The sequence below is a fragment of the Peromyscus maniculatus genome, chromosome 11 (assembly GCF_049852395.1).
Source record: "Peromyscus maniculatus bairdii isolate BWxNUB_F1_BW_parent chromosome 11, HU_Pman_BW_mat_3.1, whole genome shotgun sequence".
In the NCBI taxonomy this organism is placed as follows: Eukaryota; Metazoa; Chordata; class Mammalia; order Rodentia; family Cricetidae; genus Peromyscus; species Peromyscus maniculatus.
The window spans coordinates 21,780,700-21,805,994 of record NC_134862.1 but is presented as its reverse complement, the minus strand read 5'-3'; the positions used below and the strand labels follow the sequence as shown (position 1 = coordinate 21,805,994).

General features: G+C 39.2%; 1 protein-coding gene across 1 annotated transcript; it reads right to left on the bottom strand.

Annotated features, from left to right (window-relative positions):
* Positions 1-7,741: 7,741 nt before the first annotated feature.
* Positions 7,742-25,015, bottom strand: Serpinb13 (serpin family B member 13). The gene is made up of 7 exons (XM_006993691.2): positions 24,838-25,015; positions 24,291-24,347; positions 12,562-12,690; positions 12,080-12,197; positions 10,182-10,324; positions 9,847-10,002; positions 7,742-8,496 (listed from the first exon to the last, which is right to left on the bottom strand). Exons 1-7 carry the CDS (start codon positions 25,000-25,002, stop codon positions 8,095-8,097), a joined length of 1,170 nt encoding a protein of 389 aa, XP_006993753.1. The 5' UTR covers positions 25,003-25,015; the 3' UTR covers positions 7,742-8,094.
* Positions 25,016-25,295: the final 280 nt, after the last annotated feature.

Genomic DNA, 25,295 nt, shown 5'->3' with positions numbered 1-25,295 from the left:
TCATTGTAGATGTGATGGAAAGTGTGAATCACAAATAAAACATGAAATGATACATACTACGCCAACACTCATAAACAAAGGCCTGAATGGTCGCTGATAGAAGACAAACAACTTTAGAATAACCTGTCATGATGAGACATGAGGTAGAACTGGAAAAACAGAGACCAATAAAAGCATTAGACATGCCAAAGATAGCCCCACATTTTACACATCACACCGTGTCAAGGCAACTGTCCATCCAAGTAAGTTCCTTTCAAATGCAGAGACTGAGGACACCGGAAGTCCACATTGAAGGCAGTCATTCTTAACCCTTCCTTCACAAAAATCCACAAAATGAACCCTAGGGCTGAATGCAAAAGTGAAACTATGGAACTTCTACAAACAAAGCACAGTCACAGTAAAGTTGAAATGGGCACAAAAATTCTTAGATCAGACCTGGAAAAGTAGACATTGTAAAACAAAAAATTAATAAGGTAGACTTCACAAAATTTAAAACTATTTTTCAAAAAACACCATTAAGAAAGTATATATATTATGTGTGTACACATTCAAACTTTTGTTATCATTCATCTGTTGATGAACAGCTGGATTGATTCCAATTTTTCACTATAGTGATGAAAGCAGCAAGAGCCACGCCCACCTCCATGGTGGGCATGGTGTTCTCTTCAAAGCTAGTAAGGGAACTCCATTCATGTCAAATTTTCTGATGTCTAAACCATATTTAAAGAGCCTCTGTCATTGAAGATTGTATCCCACTTTGACAGATTCTTTAAGAACAATTAATTCAGGGTGTTAATTACTTTTGCAAAACCCCCACTCAGTAATGCCTAGATACCACCTGGTGAGTAACTGGAAGAAGGGGTGCATGTACAACAAGAGCCAAAGTCTAGAGTCTATTCTAAAATTCTGCCTGCTGTGGGGCTCCAGCAATGATACTTTCTTACATGTCACTAAATGCAGCATAATGAGTAAGGGACGGTAGTAGGTGGGGGTGTTTGGTAACCTGGTGTACTGTGTTTTCAACTCTAAGATAATCTAAATAAAATATTGATGGTCTAAATTCTTTTTCAACACCTTGAGTGATTTTGTTTTCTTTCTGGAAGTCAAACTAATAGAATTACTAAACTCAATTATTATAGCCAATAACAGAGCAAAGGAGATGGTGGAGATTCCAAGCAAGAACATGAAAGAGAAAGGCAGCAATTGATATTCATTGAGCATTTGTCAATTTGGAGGCATTATCTTAAGCCCTTTTGTATGTTAACTTTATTGTTACTCAGATAAAATACCTGTTAAAATAAATTGTAGAAAGGAGAGTTTGTCTTGCCTTACAGTTTGGGAGCACTGTCCACTGCAGCACGGAGGCACAGCAGCAGGAATGTCACACTGAGACGTCAGGGAGGGGTGGACTACAGACAGGAAGTAGTCCTCCCAGTCCACCACAGGCGACTTACTTCCTCCAGAGAGGCCCCACTTCCTCAAGCTTCCACAACCTCCCGAAGCAGCACCACTAGTTGGGATCAAGTGCTCAAACACAAGACCCTATGGAAGATATTTCATACTTAAATCACAATACTTATGATTTAAATAGTGATATTTAATCTAAAAAACTATTCTACATGCTATTTTTTGAGTAATTTGCATTTTATGGATGTCAAAACTGAGACATACTAGATGATATGGCACATGGTAAGGAATAGAATTAGAAATCATATGTGAGTAATGAGCTTCTGGAATCTTCCTTTGGAAGCATATCTTCATCATGTCTTATAGTCATAAACCTCCATTCCACAGCACCCCATTTCTTCAACTACTCTGCCCATTTCTCAGAAGGATATAACTTGTAAAGTATGTAGTATGGCCAGTCATTTACATTTGACCCAAATACTTTTCTAAGTTGGGTGTAACTGGTCACCACCCAAGCCAAGACACATTGTTTTAAATCAACTTGCAGAAAGAGTACTTCTCATTCGCCTTGGGTCTTATTTCACTCCATGAAGCTCAGAGCTCATTTTGATGAGTTTGTGTTCCTTCACAAGCGTATTGTTATCCATAAAGTTGAGTCAACTGCCCTAACTCCTTTCTAAACAAAGCTATTTTTTGTGGTGTCAGCAAAAGGTGTCAGAAGTGTGATTTGATAATATTTACCATGTACAAGTACTAGGAAATGAAGACTAAGACATGTTTATTAGCCTCAAGAGCATAATAGTTTGTCAGTGGATAAGTATACAACTAACTAGCCTGTATTACATGAGGTAAAAATGTGTAAGCAAAGAACTACGCACCAATGAAGAAGGAACAATTCTAGCTGTATACATGAGGGACCAGGGAGGGGAACTTCTGGGAAATCTCACAGACAAAGTAACATCTAGGTAGTGTATTTCCTTCAGTGGTTGTCTCCAAATTCATCCTGTATTCTCACCACATCTGATGTTCATCATCTGAGCATAGTCCAAAACAAACAAAACTGCTTTGAGGAAGATGTGAAGTGTCCAATATCTAAATTGTCCCAAGTAAAAGCAAGCAAGAATTTTCATTTGAAAACACCACTTAACTTGCAAATGTTTGAAGTTTAATTCTAAAATGACTTGCTAATTTTATTCCCTATGCAGGTGTAGATGGTTTATGCCCAGTAAAAATATAAACTAAGACATTTATTCTCTATTGTTATCTCTGCCATCCATACCACTAATTTCAACAAGAGAAATTGCTTTCAATTAATTGCTCAAAGCAGGTGACCTTCAGCCACCTCCCGGAACATGTCCATGTGGTGAAGACTCATCTATGGAGACTGTATGTTCCTGTAGTTCTTTTCATACCCAGTAACAGTGACTGTTAGGAAAAGCTTCTTCAATGGTGAGGGAAAACATACCTAGTTTTAGTCAACATTACTTTGTTCCACCTGGAGCCCCAAGGAAAGAAAACTTCTCTCCCATAATCTTCACATGAACCCAGTACCCATTCCCATTTCCAAAGTAGATTTCTGTGCAGAATTGCCACAATGATTAATTAGACCAGTTGAGAGCCTTGCTATGATTAGCAGCCTTGCCAGCTGAGCACCAGCTGGTACCCACATCTGTGCAACAAGAAGCCCTCTGCTTTTATCAGATAGTATGCTGCCCAACTATGTTACTTGAGTTTTCCCAATATTACTTTTTACAACTTACAGAGATGTTCATATCCATTGAAGACACTTGAAAACCCAAAGAAAGGAGCTCAAATATAAATGTGTGTGTGTAGAGTGAAGAGACCCCTTATGTGTAGCTGTTGCAGGAGCGTTGGTTGGAGCCCTGGATGGCAACTGTAGCTGGCAACACTCCTATTGCACCTGTTTACTTATTGGCCTGTCCCTATTGAGTCACTCTACTTCACAAAGGCTGATTACTAATAACGATGATGAATCACTACTCTCTTTCGTCCCTGCCTTTTTAATATGCTGGAAAGAGGTGGTCACGTGAATGGAAGAAGCAGCAGACCTGGTTTCACCTTCTCATGTTTAGCCTGAGCAGACGCCTGGTCCCAATTACTCAGGACCTTATGTAAGTAGAACATTTATCCCTTACAAGCACATATGCAAATATCCACCAACAGGTAGTAGTTAACTGAATCCAATAAGATTATACACTGTGATCAAATGTATTTTCCCAGGAATGTGTGCTTTATTTAATATGCAATGTACATATAAATAAAGAGGGAAAAGTATTTCACAAAAACTTCATTAAAATCCTCATAAGTCAGGGGTAGAAAATGATATAATAAGGAGCATTTAGAAAAGTAATTTTCAATCTTGGGAACCAGCAAGTAGTTAATTATAACAATGCATGTGTATATCAACATGGAAGAATAAAAGCAATATGTGAAAATGTCATAATTCTACAAGTTAATAATAAACAATGAGAGTGAAATTAAGGAAATGTCACCCCTGACAGTACTAGAAAGTCAGGGCACATTCAACAGAAGAAGGTACGTATGCTGAATATACATATTTATCAGATGTAAGTATTTATCAAAGAAATGAAACTGCTAAATAAATGAAGAGCTATTTCTCATTCATGGATTAGAAGACTCGCTGTCAACAAATAGCAATATAAATCAAGGGGACAGACCTGAAAGCACAGAAGCAAAAATTCATACTTTTAACCCATTGATTTTTAAAATGAAGATGCCAAGAAAATTCCATGTCAATGTGATTACCCTTTTAAAAATGAACAATTTAACATCTACATGCAATAAATAAAATAAGCTAAGGCCCTAATCCACCCCAACCCCCCACGGCACGCATACACAAACTGCAAATGGACTGTGGACCTAGATAGAAGAACCAAAACCAAAACTTCTAGAATAAAACAAAAAGAAGTGTTTCATTGTTTGGTTAGGGAAACAGGCCTTAGATGTGATACCAAAGGTGTAATCTCAAACAATAATACTGATGAGCTAGTCTCTGATCGCATTTCAAACTTCAGGCCAGGCATGGGGATGCATGCTTTTAATCTCAGTCCATAGTGAGTACCAGGACAGCCAGTGATATGTAGAGAAACCCTGTCTCAAAAATAGGAAGAAAGGAAGGAAGGAAGGAAGGAAGGAAGGAAGGAAGGAAGGAAGGAAGGAAGGAAGGAAGGAAGGAAGAAGGGAAGAAAGAAAGAAAGAAAGAAGGGAAGAAAGAAAGAAAGAAAGAAAGAAAGAAAGAAAGAAAGAAAGAAAGAAAGAAAGAAAGAAAGACAGAAAGAGAGAGAGAGAGAGAGAGAGAGAGAGAAAGAAAGAAAGAAAGAAAGAAAGAAAGAAAGAAAGAAAGAAAGAAAGAAAGAAAGAGAAGAAAAGGAAGGAAGAAAGAAAAAAGAGAAGGAAAGAAGAAGGAAGGAAAGAGGGAAACTATGGTGAGATACAATGTTACACTTTCTAGAGTAGACTTGTTAAAATTTAAAGATTATAAATACTGACAAAGATGTAGACAAACTAAATCTTTTTGCTTGTGGTTTTTGTTTTTTAAATAGTATCTGACTGTCTGGAACTTGCTTGTAGATCAGGCTGGCCTCGGCTCTCAGAGTTCTTCCATGCCTCGACCTTCTCAATGCCAAGATTAAAGGTGTGCACCACCATGCCCAGATTAAATCTATTATACTTGGTTGCAGGATTATAAAGTAGGGCAATTCAGAATTTCCTCAAAATGGTAAACATAAGATGACATATGACCCAGCATAGTTCAAAAGAAATGAAAATATATGTCCATGGGGGGAGTATACACAAAATGTCCCTATCAGTGTCATTCATAGTGGCCAATAATTCAAAGATAAATGTTTATTAACTGATGAGCAGCTAGACAAAATCTGATACATCTGTACAAAATATTAAACATAATAAGGAACTAAGCGTTGATATGTACAATAATTTGGTTGAATCTTAAATTGTTGTAGTAAGTAACAAAGGATCAAATAAAAGGCCATCTATTACACAATATCACTCATATTATGTGTCCAGAAGAGACAAACCCATAGACTAGACATAGAATAATGGCTTCTATTAGTTAATGACAAAGAAATAGTAAGTAATTATCAATGTGTTTCTTTCTAGAATATTAAAATTATTTAAAATTAATGAATTTGTTTACATAATTTTATATTAAATTATATCTTTTCAACCTAGTATATATTTTAAAGGACATTAATAAGAAACCATAGGGTTTGGTGATCTTCACCTATTACATATTTGATAAAGAACTTGTATTCAGAGTATGAGAAGTTTATCAACTCCATAATAAAACATGAAGGTAAGCTACTCATTTAAAATAACCAAATGATTTGATTATACATTTCAACAAAGAAGTCACACAAATAGCAAAATGTACATGGGGGAAATGCTCACCTTACTTAATCATTAGAGAAATGCAAGAAAAAAAATCACTATGGAACATTTCACATCCAAAGGAAAGACTCCAACTATCAAGACACAAAACTGATGCCAGCAAACATGTGAAGACACTGGGACCTTTATACTCTCCAGATAGAAATGTGAAATGATACTGACACAGGGAAACAGTTTAGCGGTTTATTCAAAAGCCAAACAACTTATGTGTAACCCAAGATTCTACTCAAGAGAAGTAAAAAGCATATATGCATACTAACATCTTCATATGAATGTTCATGGTAGTAATATTTATAATAGCCAAAAAGTAGAAATAAGCAAATCATTGGCTGACAAATGGATAAATAAAATGAATCTTTTCCATTAAACAGAATACTATTCAGCAATAGTGGGAAATTAATAATCAGCATATACTACAAAAGTATGAACTACACAACCATTCTACTAGATGAAAGAAGCCAGGCATGAAATAAATTCTGTCATGAGTCTGCTTATGTGAGACATAGAAAACAAGATGCTACAAAGCCAGAGAAGAGAGTGATTGCCTGTGGTTGGAGGCGAGGGCAGCTTTTTAGGTTGAGGAAATAATCTAAAACTGGCTTATAATGATGGATGAGCAACCCTAAAAACCGACCAAAAAAATCAATGAATTCATAACATGTAATGATAGCCCAAGAAAAATGTTTAAAATAAGTCATCAACGTGATCTTACTAAAAACTTACTAAAAAGCTGAAGCCTGCCTGAAATGCAAAGTACACAAAGCGTTTCAACCGCAACTCTAAGAAAACAATGTCTGGTTACCAATAAACATGCCAAAGCGGACTGGGGAAGCCCACGAGACTTCAGCCCTAAAGAACTACAGTTGTGTTTAGCTTGAACCGTTTAGCGGCCCCTCTGGCAGTGGGATCAGGATCCGTCCCTGGTGCATCAGCGGGCTTTTTGGAGCCCAGTGCCTATGGTGGGACACCTTACACAGCCTTGGTGCAAGGGGAGGGGCTTGGATCAGCCTCAACTGAATGTACCAGGCTCTGATGACTCCCCATGGGAGGCCTTGCCTTGGAGGAGGTGGGAATGGGAGGTGGGCTGGGGGGAAGGCTCAGGGGCAGGAGGAGGGAGGAGAGGGGAATCCGTGGTTGGTATGTCAATAAATAGAAAATTTCTTAATAATAAAAAAGAAAAACACAAAATGAAAAAAAATTAAAGAGACTGACATTTTTATTGAAGAAAAAAAAAGAACTCTAGTCAAATAAGGATTGCGGAGAGTGGGAGAAATAATGCTCCCCAGGGAAGCCCACCAACTGATTACCCAACACCAAAGTGTCAACCATGAAAACATACATACGAGTGACATTATATAGACCAAGCAGATTATATTTAAGAATGCATATGTAGATAAATGTACATATATGTATGTAGCAATTAATGAAGAAGGCGCCATGGATTTGAAAGAGAGTAAGAAGGGGTACATGGAAGGGTTGGGAGGGAGAAATGCTAAATTATAATCTCAAAAATAAAAGAAAAAATTTTAAGAAGAAAATGTCATCTGGCAGTAGACATCCCTCAAGAATCCAACAGGAAAATTAAAGAAGGCATAGAAAGAAAAGGATCACTCTTCTAAATGATAGTCCAATACCTGCTTTCCAAAGCCTGATCAGGTACACTTACCTTAGCAATTATTTCTAATACCAAAATGATTCTAAAAACGAACATGGGGGATATACTGTCAGAATGAAGAGGAAACAAGAGAACCTCTCTGCCTTGAGCACTGTTGTTTAATTTGTCCTGGCGTTTTACTTGTATTTCATTGACAGTTTCTAAATTCTCTTGCCTAAGTACAGGTCCCCAGTATCTATCAGGAAAGGAAACAAAGAAACACATTAATTGAGTAAATTATTATTTTATTTTACTTGTGTGTCATAATATGCCAAAATACTAGAAGTGGATGAACCTATAGCTCCCCATAGAGTCCATACTCTTTATCAAAAAAAAAAAAAAAAAAAGGAGGGAAAAGAATGCATTTTTCCCCTCAGTGCAGAAAAAACAAAAAACAAAAAACGTTCCTGGTACTGATGGACCTTCAAGGGAAGTCAGGGGCGAACTGAGCTGGAGCTGACCGGCCTCAAATTAGGCTGCCATTGCGCCTGAGGTCGGAGCGCCTCTAAAGCACGTGTATGAATCCCATGGTCTGTCAACCCGAGCGCTGCCTGATGGAGCCATGTCCTCCCTTGATCATCTCAGGGAGAAGAAAACCTGCCAAAAAAGAGGATGCTATCGGACTCTCTGTGCCTGATGAAGAACAAGAACGGGTGATTACAGTGCACAAGTTCGCAGCCTGCGGCTGACGAGACCGTGAAGCCCATGCCAGTGCCCGCAGCGGCCTCGACTCCTTCCTCGGTCACCACCATGAAGGATCTGTGCAGGAACTTCTGGACGTGCAGCCCGGAGCGTGCAGACATGCCTGAGTAGTCCCCACACTCTCTGAAGGCAGTGCGCATGCCCATAGCTTCCAGCATGGCCTCCAGCTCGTAGCTCTTCTCCACCTGCATGCGGGGCAGGCGCAGGTCCACCTTTCTTTGCTCCAGGTGTCCGGGGCTGGTCCACTCTACCAACTTCTCAGGAGATAGTTTATCGATTATCTACAGTTGTAAAGGGAAATCCAGGAACATTTTAAAAGCTCACACTGGCTCCAGCGAGCCAGAAAAATTATTACTTTTAATAACAAATGCAGAATTTCCATTTCAGTCTGTTGTCTACCTAAAAGACTGTTGTCTTATATTCTCTAGTGTATTTTCCCCTGTTATATTATCTATACATAGCAAGAAGTGGATTTTTCAAACTAAAAACAAGATATTTCAAATTCTGCATTTCAATTCCTGCTCTCTTCTAGTTTCTATATATGTATAAATATATGTGTTCACAGTGGATATCTATTTTATATGTATTTAACTTCACACCAAGTGTCTCTCATAAACTGATAAAGTTAGATAACACTGAGTCAAGTTGCTATGTGTTATACAACAGTCAACATTATCCATTCCCCTTGCAGACATCTAATATGTATGAAGCATTCTAATATATGCTGATAAATTCTGCAAATAGAAATTAACAATTACTATGAATTTCAAACTAGGCACCCTACTGTAGTCAATGTTGGAACTGCTGATTTGACCAAGGAAGTCAGTTTTCTCCTTCTGAATCACTTCGTTTCAGTGACGTCCAGAAAGAGGTTTTTGTATCAGGGTGTGTGTGTGTGTGTGTGTGTGTGTGTGTGTGTGTGTGTGTGTGTGTGTGTGTGTGTAATGTTCCAATACATGTTTCATGTTGTTCCAAAATATTTCCAATTTATAATTTACTGAGTGCCTTCTATGCCCTCCACATATACTAGGCTGCACTTCCCTAGTCACAGGAAAATGCCACGTAGCAAGTCTCACAGAGGCCAGTTTCATAGATGAGAATGTTGAGGAACAAGGAAGTTGTGAAGATTTATTGTTGGGAAACAACTTTAAGAATAAGTATTTGAAGCTACACATTCCTGGTGTCAGAATACAAAACGCTAGCCTCATCATTTTGAAAAGAAAGTGGGTGGGCCTAAGTAAAGAATAATGATCAAAAGAAGAAATGCAAAATCCAAGAGCTTTGCTGAATTGCATGCAAAAGCTCTGTACGCATGCATACATGATTTTCCAGGCAAAGAGTTCATAGATATTAATGACTCCTCAGAATGGTAGGGACTCTTTAGAACCATCCCGATACAACTTAAAATATTCATTTAGCTCATCTCACCACAATTGTGTTCCAGTTATTCTCAATAAGTCTATTTCTCAATGGAGATTAGCTGGTAGCCACTGCAGAGTGAGAAATACTCCTCACATGGCACAGCCAGCCTTCAAATTCTGTTCAGAAGCCCTGTTCCCAGGCTCCTCAGGTACAAGGGATGCAATACGGAATGTTAAAAATGGTATCAGACAGGAGATGCCAAGGTTTACCTTCTCCAGACCGTCTATATCATCAGGCAGAAGCACAAACATGCTGAGATCGTTGTTTTTATACGGAATCCCCACAATTTTGGCCTGCAGGTCCTCTAAGAGGGTGAAGCTGCAGGAGCTGCACTGGCTCATCATCTGCACAGGTTTACTTGTGTTCTGCGACAGACAGACAGACAAAAACATCAAGACCAAAATCACACGGCGCCCAAGTAACCCGTGAAAATAATACAACCTAAGTGGTGCCAGAGCCCTGAGTTACTGAACAAGCATTTTGCCAAATGACTTTAGATTGCACATGTCAGGCGTAAGCTGACCATGTAGATAAAGGACCATACCTTATTCAGCCAGAACTCCTCCTCCTTGGTATGTTCTTTCTCAAACTCCTTGTCCCACAAGCCTTTAAAATAAACTGTATTAATGAGCACCAGCTTGGTGGAGCTGTTAAAAGAGCCTTCTGGAAACAGGTTCTTGACTTTTTCTGAAAACAGAGGAACAGAAAAGATTGGTCTGTCTTGCAAATCACAAACTATGTGTGTGGCGGGTATGGATTCAGGTGGCCTTGGATAAACATTAACACTGCAGCCAAGTCAACATCTTGTTAACCCTCGAGGAGCCTTGTTCACCAAGGATTTGCTGGAAGATTCGGCAGGGAAATTCTCAGATTGTCTCTGTTACCATGCCGTTGTATTTATTATCAACTAAGGAATCTTAGGCAACTTATCTACACTATGTGTGCCTCAGTTTCCACATCTATAAAATAGAAATATAACATGCCTCATGAGTTTGTTGAAATGAATAAGTGGTTTAATATGTATGGACCTGTAATCACTACCTGGTATGTCTTAAGCACTCTGTTTTAGCTATTACTCTTGTCTATCCAACAAAGTCCTCACCTGTGATTCAGAAATTATTTATAAGAAACAGAATTAAAAGTGCATGTAAGAGAGGAGTGCTCACCTATGCACCCCAAAGTCTGACATCAAATCGTCTTCCTCAATCGCAAAGATGTTCCCTGAACCAGGAACTCACCAGTTCAAGCAGGCTAGCTGGCCAGCAAGTGTCCACCTCTCTCCAGCCTGTGATACCCCACCTCCCAGTGCTAGTTACACACACACACCACTGTGCTCAGTGCTTATATAGGCTCTGGAGATCTGAACTCTGGTATTCATGTTGCTCAAGGATCTCCTCAGTCCCAGAAACTTGCATTTTTAATTCTTGTTCAGTTCACACTACACTAAATACTGAAAAATTCTGTTCAGCCAACCTTTCAAAAAACCCTTGTTTTCTCATTGTTTTATTTCTTTCTGTAGATAAAATACAAATATTCACTGTCACAGCAAATTTCATTAATAGTGGTAATAGAAAACAGTAGATATTACCTATTTCTCCCCAAAGAGTATTTCCATCTTAATATTTCTCTAATATTTCTAATATAATTTATTTGTCATAGAAAATAATAAGATAAGGATGGGGGGCTGGAGAGATGGCTCAGAGGTTAAGAGCACTGACTGCTCTTCCAGAGGTCCTGAGTTCAATTCCCAGCAACCACATGGTGGCTCACAACCATCTGTAATGAGATCTGATGCCCTCTTCTGGAGTGCAGGCATACATGCAGGCAGAACACTATATACATAATAAATAAACTTTAAAAAGAAAAAAAAAAAGAAAGAAACCATTGTGTGAAAAGCAGTTACAGTACACATTGCTTTAAAACAATAAAAGATAAGGATGGGGAGATAGTCCTCAAATCTTTACTGTGGAAGTGTCTGAAGATTTAATCATCCCTACAAGATGCTCAAGTGGGAAAGAAGCCTTAGTGACCCTAGCTGTAGGTAGCAGACAGGTCTTGGTGGAAGAGCTATGTGTGCCTCACCTAACAAACAGAGTAGAAACTCTCTATGCCATATGCACTTAGGGCTCCAGACTCAGAGAGAAAGTCTATTATACAAAGAATAAGCTAAAGACAAGCATGATACCAGCCTTGGAACTGCAAAGGTAGTGTGATTCGCAGCCTGTGCAAACAATTCCCCATCATTGCTTCTCTGCACAGATGCTAAGGCCATCCCATCCCCTGCAGTACCCTCTCCAACTTTATGCCCAGCCTTGCCTGTACCCATCTTTAGCTCTTCCCGAAGCTCATCCACCTGGCATCTATGCAGCCTCAAGCCCAAGGCTTTGGTCATAGCTGGTAATCAAAAAATGCTTTTTGGTGAAAAACCCATCCATACTCTACCATTTGTTTGGCTTTCAACCCAGGAATTAATCTTCTTTCGACTCTCATCTGCAGCATTTACAAAATCAACAGGCTCCAGAGATGCATGGTAATATTTTTCAACATAATCTATGTATTTCTTTAGGAGAGATAAGGAAGAAATAGAAAGAGATTGAGGAACTTATGTATCAAGTACAAACACCTCTTTATAAATGTGTCTGTTCATTAGGAAAGTCACTGTCAAAATTTGAATTTTTAGGTCCTGGGAAAACGGTTCTCACTCCACTGTCATGCAGGTGCAATGCAATCAAAGCAGAGGCTGGGGACAGGCTCCCTGGTCTCAGAGAGCAGCTGCATGTCTGGAGAGCAGGCCAGAGAGACCAGAAAAACAGGGCCGCGACAAGCAGCCAACTTGGCAGCATGGCCCCAGGACTGAGTCCTAAAAGGGATATTGGCTACTTGTTGCTAGCACACATGCGTGTGGCAGACAAAGCAGAACTTACTTGAAGGAAGAGGTATGTTTTCTCTCCAAACAGCCTGTTGCTTATTTTCAATTCATAATCATTAGGGAATTTGCTTATTTCAGTCAAAAGCTTTTGGAATTGATTATATATTTCTTCTGTCTTCTCAATCTTCAAAATCAAGACAAAAACTCAGTGAGTTATCTTGGCAAAAGCAAGCCTAGGTTTCCTTCCAAAAGGGTGTAGCTAGGGTCCCTCTGATGAGCAAATTTGAGAGAAAAATAGAAATGTCCATTGGTCCTGTGTGTCATCTGGCTTTCTACAAACCCAAATACAAGTCATGCCCAATCTGAGCTTCACGAAGAAATCTCCAGCAGCCTCAGTCCCACAGATCTTTCTTTTCTGACCCAGCTATATATTTGGGTCTCAATGTAAGACTGTTTCACAGTTTGGTTCTTATCTACCCACAGACTCTAAACACTTGAGAAATGTAATTGATCCCCCAGATAATTCCTCTCCACTAACACTTGGATATTTCTGTTTCAAATGGTGAATAATAAAAGTGACTCTTCACAGAGTAAGCAATTTATCAGAGCTGCAAATTGAACTAAAGTGATATTTGTCACTGTTTTTGAAAAAAAGATCAAAATCTTCTGGGTATCTTCTGTGGGGTACACCAGCTTTCTGGTTGTGTGCTGTGGGCATTGTGTGGCAAAGCTGAGTGAGCAAGAACACTTCGTTAGAACAGAGCAGAACATTGTCTCATGACCTGGTGAGTGGGCTCCAGTTTTTTAATTCACAGACGATGTGGAGAGAGGCTGTTTAGTTTTGAAATGAGTGGTCTGTTCCTGATTCCACATGAGAACTGAAAAGCCATTTTCTTGTACAATGTGATGTCTAAATGTTTATTTAATTCTCTATTGTGCCTCTTATTTTCATTTATCATGCCCCAACTGCCTACCACAGTACCAGAAAAAATAATAGATAGCTAACTTTTGCAAATAATTAATGACTGTTTGAATACATGGGTTGAATTGAATTGAACTGAATTGAATTGAATTGAATTGAATTGAATTGAATTGAATTGAATTGAATTGAATTGAAAGCGTACGTCCTCACTATTCTGGCGCTATCTATGGAGCTGACCTTTGCTGCCTCCTTGCTGTTAGGAGACTTTAAGTGGCTAGCAATGAGCTTCTGGCTGTTTGGGTTAGTAGGGGCATGCAGTAAACAGGTCAGATGCATCACACCCTTTGGGAATTAAGAGTTTAATGTGCGTTAATTTCCAAATGAGTCATTTGTGACTAAGCTGATCTACAAATAATGCAAAAGAAGAAAACCCTGTTTTCAAACAGGTTTGGGGTTTTAGTTTATACTATCTTGGTAATGGCCTGGAGTTGGTAAAATCCCAAGATCCTATTCCAGAAGTAAAAAGGTATCTTCATCACAAAACTGACTACATTACAAGCTTCACTGTGTCCTGAAGATCATCAATACACCACAGGCTTCACTGTATCCCCAAGATCATCAACCAAGTATAAGATCATGTTCCAAAATTATACATTGTGAACAAATAAGCCCCAAATCACACTCATGGGAACACAGCAAACAGCCACAACACATACACAAACATTTAGATGTTCACATCAGCTCTCCCATGCAGGAAAATGTTTCTAGACAATGTCCATCCTTAAAAACATGTTAAAATGACATCATCTTCAACAAAAAGATACTAGTAAAAACTGGATGGCTGTGTGTAAAGAATGCAAATAGATCCACATCTATCACCCTGCACAAAAATCAAGTTCAAGTGCATCAAAAACCTCAAGATAAATCCAGATAAGCTGGATGGAATAGAAGAGAAAGTGGGAAATAGCCTTGAACACATTGGTACAGAAGAAAACTTCCTGAACAGAACACCAATAGAACAAGCACTAAGATAAACAATAAGTGGAACCTCATGAAACTGAAGCTTCTGTAAGGCAAAGGACACCATCAATCAGACAAAATGGCAACCTATAGAATGAGAAGAGATTTTCACCAACTCCACATCCAATAGAGGGCCAATATACAAAGTATATGAAGAACGTAAGAAACTAGATATCAGCAAACTAAATAATCCAATTAAAAACTGTAAGGTCTAGCCCTCACCCTTTAGAGGAGGGGATGGAGGGTGGGTTGAGAAGCTCCTGGGCGGGCAGTGGGAGGAGGGATGGGAGGGGGATCTGTGGTTGATATGTAGAATGAATGGGGAAAATAGTCTTTAAAAAAAATTGTAAGGTCTAAATAGAGAAGGGAAACACTCTTCCATTGTTGGTGGGAGTAGAAACTTGTACAGACACTATGGAAATCAATAGTTCCTCAGAAAATTGGGAATTGATCTAACTCAAGACTCAGCTATACCACTCTTGGGTATATACTCAAGGAATGCTCAATCATACCATAAGGACACATGCTCAACTATGTTCATACCAACACTATTCATAATAGCAAGAACCTGGAAACAGCTTAGATGTCTCTCAACTGAAACATAGATAAAGAAAACAAAGTACATTTACACAATAAAGTATTTCTCAGCTGTTTTTAAAATGACATCATGAAATTTGCATGCAAATGGATGTAACTGGAAAATTCACCCCAAGTGAGGTAACCTAGATCCAGAAAGATAAATATGGCATGTATTCACTTATATGTGAATATTAGTCATTAAATAAAGGATAAAGAACCTATAATCCTCTACTCCATAGACTGAGAGAGGTTATGTACAGAAGAAAAGGATAGGGGGGACACATGGATCTCCCTGAGAGGGGAAAATAGAGAAGATTTTACAAGTAGACTGGGGATGTGTGTGGACAGGAACAGGAGGATCAGGTGGAGATGGGAGAGATAGGGTTGTGGGAGGGAATGCAGGGAGAGACAGACTGAATTGAGGAGCATTTGAGGGATACTATGAGAACCTATTACAGTGGAAACTTCCTAAAATACATGAAGGCTATCCTAATGAGGTCTGCAATAATGGAGGAGACAGAGTCCCAACTGGCCATAACTTGTCACCAAACAAGGCTTCCAGTAGCAGGACTGGGCTGCATTCAGTTTAGTTCTTGGCTAAGGGCATCCTATGGAAATTCCCAAACAATATAGACTGTTGCCAAGACAATGGAGTGCTCTCTGCAAACTGACATTGGGCCCAATTGCCAAGGACAACAACCACACAAATCATTGAATGTGGAGAAGTCAAGCTGGTGTCTACATGGAAACTTCACCCCTGTATTCTAGTGTCCTTAGTGTGGGAAGATACTCTGCAGGCTACCAAAAAAAGAAACGTAAACACCAACTCAACCACAAAACCTTTGACCTACATACAATCTCTACTGCCTGTAAGATATGCTAGGGCAATGGAGGCACAGAACTTGTAGAAGTACCCAAACCATGTCTGATTTGACTTAAGGCCCACTCACAAAATAGACCCATAGTTGACACTTGGGTGACCAAGAATCAGAGACAAGATAGCCCAGAGACCTAGGGTAAAGCCAAATACTACTGATCTAAAAGAGGAACAATAAAATGACTCCTAATAGCATTCTGCTATACTGATAGATCAGTGCCTTATTCATTATCAGAGAAGCTTCTCTGTAGCAGATGGGAACACATGTAGAGACCCTTGGCTGGCCATTATGCAAAGAGAGAGTCTTTGAAACACTCAGCTCTAAATGGGAAGTCTCCATCCAATCCCTCCTCTAAAAGCTTAGACAACCGTAGGAAGAGGAGATGGAAAGAGTGTAAGAGGCAGAGAGGATGGAGGACAACAGGAGAACAAGGCCCTCTGAATCAATTGAGCAAGGCTCATACAAGCTCACAGAGACTGAAAAGCAAACTCAGAGCCAACACAGGTCTACACCAGGTCCTCTGCATATAAATTATGGCTTTCAGTTCAGTTTGGTATTTTTATGGGACTCCTGGGTGCTGTGGGATGTGGTTCTGTGTGCTGTGAATATGTGTTGCTCTGATTGGTTGATAAATAAAATGCTGATTGGCCAGTAGCCAGGTGGGAAGTATAGGTGGGAGGCAGGGAGCAGCCAAGGAGAATACTGGAAAGAGGAAAAAAGTCAGGAGTCACCAGCCAGACACAAGGAAGCAAGATGACAAGGTAGAACTGAGAAAATGTACTAAGCCACATGGCTAAACATAGATAAGAAATATGGGTTAATTTAAGTGTAAGAGCTAGTCAGTAATAAGCCTGAGCTAATGGCCATACAGTTCACAATTAATATAAGCCCCTGTGTGTTTATTTGGGTCTGAGTGGCTGCAGAACGGGCGGGACATAGGAAAACTTCTGACTACACCTGGGTGTGTGAACAAATGGGTCTCTGATTCTTGTGCCTTCTCTTGGGACTCTTTTCCTTTTGTTGGTTTGCTTTGTCCAACTTCGATGTGGTGATTCTATTTTATTTTACTATATTTTATTTTGTTACATTTTGTTATTATCTCTTAGCCTGTTCTTCTCTAATAAGACACAGAAAGAGATGGACCCAGATGGAAGGGTAGATGTAGAGGAACTTAGAAGAGTAGAGGGAGGGGAAATGGTAATCACGATATATTGTATGAGAAAATAATCTCTTTTCAATAAAAGGGAGAAGAAAACATGTTTAAAAAACAAATGCTTGTCTATATTTTTCAGCTTAGATTAACTAAAGCTCCTATAAATGAATATTTAATTAACATTTAAATTAAAGTTCACTGCATGGTTAGATAGCTAGTTGGTGCTGTTTGTTAGTGTTGAGTTAGTGACCTGAAGATTACTCTAAACAACTGCCTCCAAATTCCAAAGACAAAAAATGATGAAAATATCCCTGACATTAAGAAATCTGGGCAATAGAATAGTTCTGGCATTTTTAAAAAGGCAACTACAAAGAAAATGGAGAAGTTATGTTACTCAAAAACTTAATGACTGAGAATTTTCACAAATAATGAAAAGTATAAGTTCTTCTAATAAAAAATTTTAATTAGTCATGAATGCTGGGTTTTGAGGAGAAAAAATAGTTAAATTAGATAAAGAAAACTGAAATCCTTTGTGAGCTTATCAACAGAATATTAGAAATTATGGTGCAGAACCATTTTTATATCTTATTTTATGTAAAAAAAACTCTTGAAAGGATTGCAAGGTGGTTCTGGAGAAGGTGCTTGCCACCAACAAACCTGATGACATGAGCTCAGTCTCTGGGACACACATAGTGGATAAAAGATAAACGACTCCTGAAAGTGTGCTGGTTTTTATTTAGAAATTATAGCTAATCAAAGTTATAGTAAATAAAAGAAATCCATAACTAGACAAATAGTGGTAAAATTTTTTAAATGAAAAAAATAGTGGTAGCTCACTACCAAGGATGTCATCTAAACCAGGTGGCCAATAGTAATATTAGAATATGATACAATAATCTTTCAATGACTACCAAAAAATATAGACCTATAATTCTATACACAGCTATATAGTCATTCAAATATAGCAGAGTTCACACAGTGTGACAAAATCCACTACATGTAAAGTGTTACTAAGGAAACCATCAAGGAACGACACCTGCAATATGGCAGGATAGGCGGTCCAAGCCTCCCCACAAAGAGACTTCATGGTAACAAAGCCACCTTGGGAAGTTTTCCAAACCAGTTCAAAGGTCCCTGTAACCCTTAAGTGAGTGTAAAGCAGAGTTCCCTGAAACCAGCAGGAAAATCCTTGGAACTCACTCACCACAGCACCTTCCAACAGCACAGCATGGAGACTGCAGAGGTGAGCCCACTCCTGATGAGGCCCCAGGGAGAAGAGAGAAAGAAAAGAGTGAAGTATTTCCAGCATTCTGACTTCTGGGGAACCACAGGAGGGACACAAACAAGGGACCTGTGCACTGAACCGTGTAGTGGTGCTCAAAGTAGACACAAGAAATGCCTGTGTAGCAGCTCACAATCTCCAGCTCCATCCCACACACAAGCTCCTCGAAGACCATCCCCAGAAAAGTGTTTTTGTATACTTGCTGGTTTAGCAGATTCTGTGCACTCCAACAATTTTATTGAAATGTATATCCCAGGCTTGGCATTGTGGTGCTTGTCTTTAATCTCCGCAGGCAGATCTCTGTGAATTCAAAGCCAGCATGTCTACATAGGAAGTTCCATGTCAACTAGGAATATATAGTGAGACCCTGTCTCAACAAAAGAACAGAAAGAAGGAAGAGAGAGAGGGAGGGAGGGGAAGGGGGAAGGGAGGAAAGAGACAGAGCTCATTTCCTTTCCATCTGGGCCTCTGAGAAAGTCTCGATCAGCCTGGCTCTCAACAAGTACAGACCTTCAGAAACTCAAAGATCTCCATCCAAGACAAAGCTACAAAGACCTCTGAAGCCACACACCATAACCAAACTGTCCAAAGTCACACAAAGGGAGCCTAGAGAGTAACCAAACGATTGTTACATACAAGGGAGCATCTATTAGAGTGACATTTCTCAGGGGAAAAAAAATGTTATGAAGGGATTGGTATGCTATTTAAAATGTAAAGAAAAGAAGAATACACCAAGAATACCATATCCAGTAAAACTTTCTGTCAAAAGCAAAGGAGAAATTAAGACTTTTCCAGTTAAATAAAAGGAGAGGACCTGATAAGAAGTGTTTAATGGAGCCTTTCAAGTAGAAATGAAAAGATTATAAGTAACCATAGAAAATGTGAAAATATAAAACTGTCTTATAACAGAAAATATATAGAAAACATAAAATCCTGTAGTAAATAAATCACTTTTCAATCTGGTAGGGAATTTTTAAGCATAAAAACTATATTATGAATATATGATCTAAAAAAGAGGTTAAGCTGTGTTGTTGGTACATAAAGGGAAGGCAGACATGAGGAGTAGAGCATTAGATGTTAGGTGTTCATCAATTTCAAATACCAGACTATATTAAGGTTAAAATATTCTGTCCATGGACTAGACACAAAGGGAAATGAGAAAGGAGTCAAAACAACTCTTTTCTTTTCTTTTCTTTTTCTTTTTCTTTTTTTCTTTTTCTTTTTTTTTTTTTTTTTTTTTTTTTTTTTTTTTTTTGGTGTTTTTGAGACAGGGTTTCTCTGTGTAGCTTTGGTGCCTGTCCTGAATCTCACTCTGTAAACCAGGCTGGCCTCAAACTCACAGAGATCCGTATGACTCTGCCTCCTGAGTGCTGGGATTAAAGGCATGCGCCACCACCACCAGGCTTCAAAACAACTCTTTAATAAGAAATCCACTAAGCAGTTCAGGGAGGAGATGGGAATCTGTGGTTGGTATGTAAAATGAATAGAAAATCTCTTAATAATCATTTAAAAAAGAAAAGAAAAAAGAAATCCCCTAAGTAAATAAAAACCTAAATCACATTTTTAAAAGGGGGAAAATGCAATGGCCAAGATAGTTTTAACCCAAATTCTACCCAATAAATAGATGCTTTTCTGAATTAAATGCATCCATAATTTAAAAAATCACTGGTCAAAGTACAAAGAATATTTGTTCTGTCATAAATGGGACCTAGGGACCATCACAGAAGATTTTAAAAGCCAGAGGTTGGGAAGGACCATGACAAACGTGTCTTCAGGACATGATAAGACCTCCGTACTCATGAACTTACAATAGCTGTGGTTGCCTGCACAAGACCCATTCAAGGTTAAGCCAGTCAGAGTTCCAGCAAAGAGATGGGAGGGGCTCAGGAGGCCCAGCCTCTAGCTCAGAAGCTGTTGACAGCTGATTGATTCACAATGGTCCAGGGGATGGCACCACACTCGGGAGTGTGTGGGCGGCACAAACGGGACTCTGTGGCTTATTTAAATTTATTTAAAATGATATGAATGTTGGGGGGGGACAAAGAGGTGGGGTAACCTAAGAGGACTTGGGGAGGGGAGGATGAATGTGATCAAACACACTGTATACATGTGTGAAACTTTTGAAGAATTGATAAAATAGTATATGTTTAAAATATGTAATAAGCTCATTTTAAGAGTCTAGTGTTATTTTGATACTAAAACTGGACAAAAATGTGCAAGTAAAACATTTTTGACATCATTTATATCATTTTTAAAACTAACAAAATATTAGTAAACCAAATGTGTTTAATTTTAAAATATCATGACTAAGTATATTATTGCACAAATAAAAGATTTACCACTAGAAATTCTACTAATGAAACCCGTTTCAATGACATAGAAAAGTCATATGCTCACCATTAGAAACAAACAAACAAACAAAAAAACAGAGACAGAGTACATAGACTCACAGATGCCCCAGGGCTGTAAGGCTATGGGATTTTAAGCTTTAATGTCTTTGGACAGTTGCATGAAATTATGAAATAAACCTATAATCACTATTAATAATGATAAGTGTCGATACAGTCCTTTTAGCAAACAACTTGGTAACAATTAATTTTTATTAACATTTGTACACAGATGTGAACCTCACATGTAATACAAGCTCCCCACTAATTACATTTGAAAGGTTAAAAAAGTAGGTAAGTAACTAAAGAATATGTCACACATTCACAGACACACAATTGGACACTATTCAGCCATTAAAAAATCTTGTCCTAAAAAAAAAAAAAAAAAAATTAAACCGGGCGGTGGTGGCGCACGCCTTTAATCCCAGCACTCGGGAGGCAGAGCCAGGTGGATCTCTGTGAGTTCGAGGCCAGCCTGGTCTACCAAGTGAGTTCCAGGAAAGGCGCAAAGCTACACAGAGAAACCCTGTCTCGAAAAACCAAAAAAAAAAAAATCTTGTCCTTTGAGATGACATGAAATAACTAGGAGAATTCTATGTTGCATGAAATAAGCCAGGCATAAAAAAGCACACATTCCACCTTGTCCCACTCATGTGGAGAACCTAAAATTGCTGTTCGCACAGAAAGAGAGAATAAAATGCTGTTTCCCAGAGGTGGGGTACGTAGGAGGAAAGAAATCAAGGGGGAAAGGCTGGTCAAAGGACATGTGTTTATACTCAGACAGAGGGATTTTTTTAAGTAGTGTCTAGTATAGACAGACAGTCGGTAAGAACTTTCTAGGGCCTGAGGGTGAAGGAGAAACGTTAAGTGGAGGCAGGGAAAAGGGAGATGGGGATGAGTACCGATGGCTATGGGGATCCCTTTAGGGTGACAAAAATGTTCTAAATGTGATTGTGATGGTCACACAATTCTGTAATCTTACTAAGAACCCCTGAATTACACAACTGAAATAGGTAAATTTCAGAATACATGAATTATAGTTCAAAAAATCTGTTTTGGTTTTTTTTTTTTTTTTTTTTTTTTTTGGTTTTTTTTTTCGAGACAGGGTTTCTCTGTGTAGCTTTGCGCCTTTTCCTGGAACTCGCTTTGGAGACCAGGCTGGCCTCGAACTCACAGAGATCCGCCTGTCTCTGCCTCCCGAGAGATGGCTCAGCCGTTAAAGGCTAGGCTCACAACCAAAAAATCTGTTTTAAGACAAATAAAAATAAAGAAAAATTAATTTTAAAAATATTTTACCTAATCCAAAATACCTAGAATGTCATTTCAGTATATAAATACAAGAAAAATCGTATGTTCATATAAGCTAGATATCATATTGTTTCAACATACAACACATAGAATTAATGATTTCTATATGAATATTTCATACTATGCCCCTGAAATATAGTAAATATTGAGCATATCTCAAGTCAAGTCAGATGCATTTTAAGTGCTCTCCTGACTGAACACCACCCACAACCCAGGCAAACCAGAAGACTTGTGTAAAGGGGTAATTTGCACATTATTTGCGATAAGAAGGAAAGAAGGAAGGAAGGCCCATTAACACACAAATAAATAAACAGCTGTAAAATGGAACCCACTGGGACTACAATATTGGTCCAAAACTAACCGCATTGCAAGGGATGATGGCAAAAGATGCCATTTGTAACAAAATAAGAAGTGCATTGGGATAATGAATTCTTACGTCTGGAGAACAGAGCCTCCACTCTCAAGAGAGAAGGTTTATGTTCAGGGAAGTTAAGGAGTGCATCAAGGAATGGGAATGGACATTTTTCTCACACTAGGAGAGGTACTCATTACATTATTCCTTCTATCTTCCTACATAGTCTTGAGATTTTAGTACCACTTCAGAACAGAAAGGTTCAGAATACTCAAGTAGTGCTTATCAAGCCTGTCACTGGACTTTGCTCATCTGTTTATTCATTTATTAATAAGGATATTGGGTTAGCAGTCCTCTGGAATATGCTCCATCCCCAATATCCTTGTCTCAGTCAGTACCTTTACTCTGTATTTCTTCAGCTCCCAAAAACTCCTGGGGGACAGAACTGGTTCATGGTAGAAGAGGGCAAATTATACCTGCCCAAAGCTGAGAGGCGACTTCCACCCAGTCATGAAGCGCTCCACCCAGGATAAGGGCATCGGTCCCAGGGAAGATTCCTTGTGTAACCTTCAGGAAGGTTCTTCCTTCTATTGTGCTAAAAAGACTATTGTGCTAAAAGGGGGAAGTACTCTAGAAGTCACTACATGTCTCAGTTGAGTGCTCATGGGAGCAGCCACCTGACCTAACTCAGTTAAAAATCTCTGAGAAGGAAACCCAAGTCCACAACTGAAACTGAGCCACCCAGATAACCTAGCATTGTGGGATTAGAAGTGAACAGCTTATGATGTTGGGAGGTTGAAAGCATGACTTTATGAGAAGTACTGGGTTGTGGTTACTGTCAGAGCAATTGTGCCCTTCTGAGAGCCCTGATCACCTCCAGATGCTAATGGACCTAATGGACCCCATCCCACCCTGTATTTGGTAAGACCAAGCAAGAGATACCATAACACTAGACCTGGAAGATGGCCAACGCTCCTGTGCTGATAGTATTTAAGGAAATATTAGCAGGAGGGGCAAGATATTAATTCAGTTTAGCAATAATATTGTTCACTGCTCCCACCAGTGCTAGGTGAGTTAAATGTATGATCTAGATGATTCTATCAGAAATGTCACAAAGGACTAAAGAAAGCAAATTACTTGCCAAAGTCCCATAGTTCTGACATGCCCAGGCCAAAACTTAACCCAGTTCTCCATAACTCCAAAGCTATTATCAAAACCTTTTGATGTGCCAGCATTCATGGTGACTTGTCTGTTAAAGTTGTGATCTCTTCTTGTTATTGAGAATTTACTGTTTGTATACAGTCCAAATGCTGTGATTGGAGGTGGTTTTTCTCCTAGGAGTTTATGTTCTAAGAGTATAACCCCAGTATAACGATGTTAAGAGGTGGTGAGACACTTAAGGGACCTAGTAGGGAAGGTGATTAGATCACCAAAGGCACTTCCCTCAGAGGAGATTAATGGTAATCTCCCAAAGTAAGTTAGTACTTGTGAGGGTACATTTTACAAAGCAAGACCAGCCCACAAGCTTTTCCTCTTCTGTGTGTCACCAGTGTTCATCCCCTTAATCCTCTACATTATAATGCATTCTAGAAGACTCTCTATGGAAACCAAATACATAAAGACAATCTGGGACTCTCAACCTCCAAAACAATGTACTTAATAAGTAGGCTCTTATTTATAAAGCTTTCAGACTCTAGTACTTTGTTATAGCAGCAGAACATGAACTAATATGCCTAGAAATATTATTTGGCTCCAGTGACTACTGCCTGATAGTAAATGAGGTGTGTTACCTCCTCCTGATAGTAGATGAGGTGTGTTACTCCTTATGCTTTCCCTGGGACTCCTCTACATCGATCTTACACCTAAAATGTAGTCACACTAAAGGAGGTAAAATGTGACCCACCTCCTTTTCTGCAGACTTTATTCTGGAGCTTCCTGTGCCTTTTTCAGAATAAAGTACCTGGTAGAGAGAAAACATTGTCATTATTGTCAGAATGGAGATAAATTTCCCATAGCCAAGGGAAGGCTGGCACTAAAGTCTTTTCAAGGGTATACAGGCAACATCATCTCCTTGACAAATCAGGGAAATGTCTAGGTTGCTCACTGATCTCTTCAGAGGAATCTAGTCATGGACTCACTTAGGTCTTCATCTTCGATATGTCAGGTAGACCAAATAGAAATTACATTGCTGATGAGAGAGGCTTTGGTCTTTCATAGTCTATCTTTAACTATGAGAATAATGGCTTTTGACAAGGCTACTCATCACACTCCCACTGAAAGGAATCCAAGCATCACAGAGAAAATAGGACCATGGTATCAGAGGGAAGAGGCCTTCCCTGACAGACCTGAACCCTCTCCACAGCTTCATCATCTGTTTTCTGGCCAGGTCAAGATGAGCACATTTTTAACACTAGAGGCTTAAACCCTGAAAGGCAAAGGAAGCTCCCCACCTTCTGTAACTCAGAGGCAGTGGCTCCTCGGGTCCCCAGGAGGATCATGCCAATGGCTGTTGAGATGCCCACGGGGGAAAAGAAGACGTTGCCATCGTTTCTTTTATCCAGCTCTTTGAAAAGATCAAACCCAAACTGTGCAGTTGCGGTGCCTAGTGAGTCCATGATGGTTTCCAAGCTATCTAGAACAGCAATAACAATCAACATATCATCTGGACTGGCTGCCTGATGCTGTGGTCACACCTTCTTTCATTTATCCAGAACACTGAGACTTTAGACCCTCTCAGAACTGCAGCCTGGCCCCCTGCCTCTGCTCCCACAGCAGGAGACATTCGTCAGCTGGAGGTCTAGCTTCATCCAGTAGTTTTCAGTTTTTGTCTCCCCAGGAGGTAGGGTAATGCCTTAATGGTTTTCTCCTCTTGTTTATCCTGTTTATCCGTAGTCAGAATCTGCTTCCC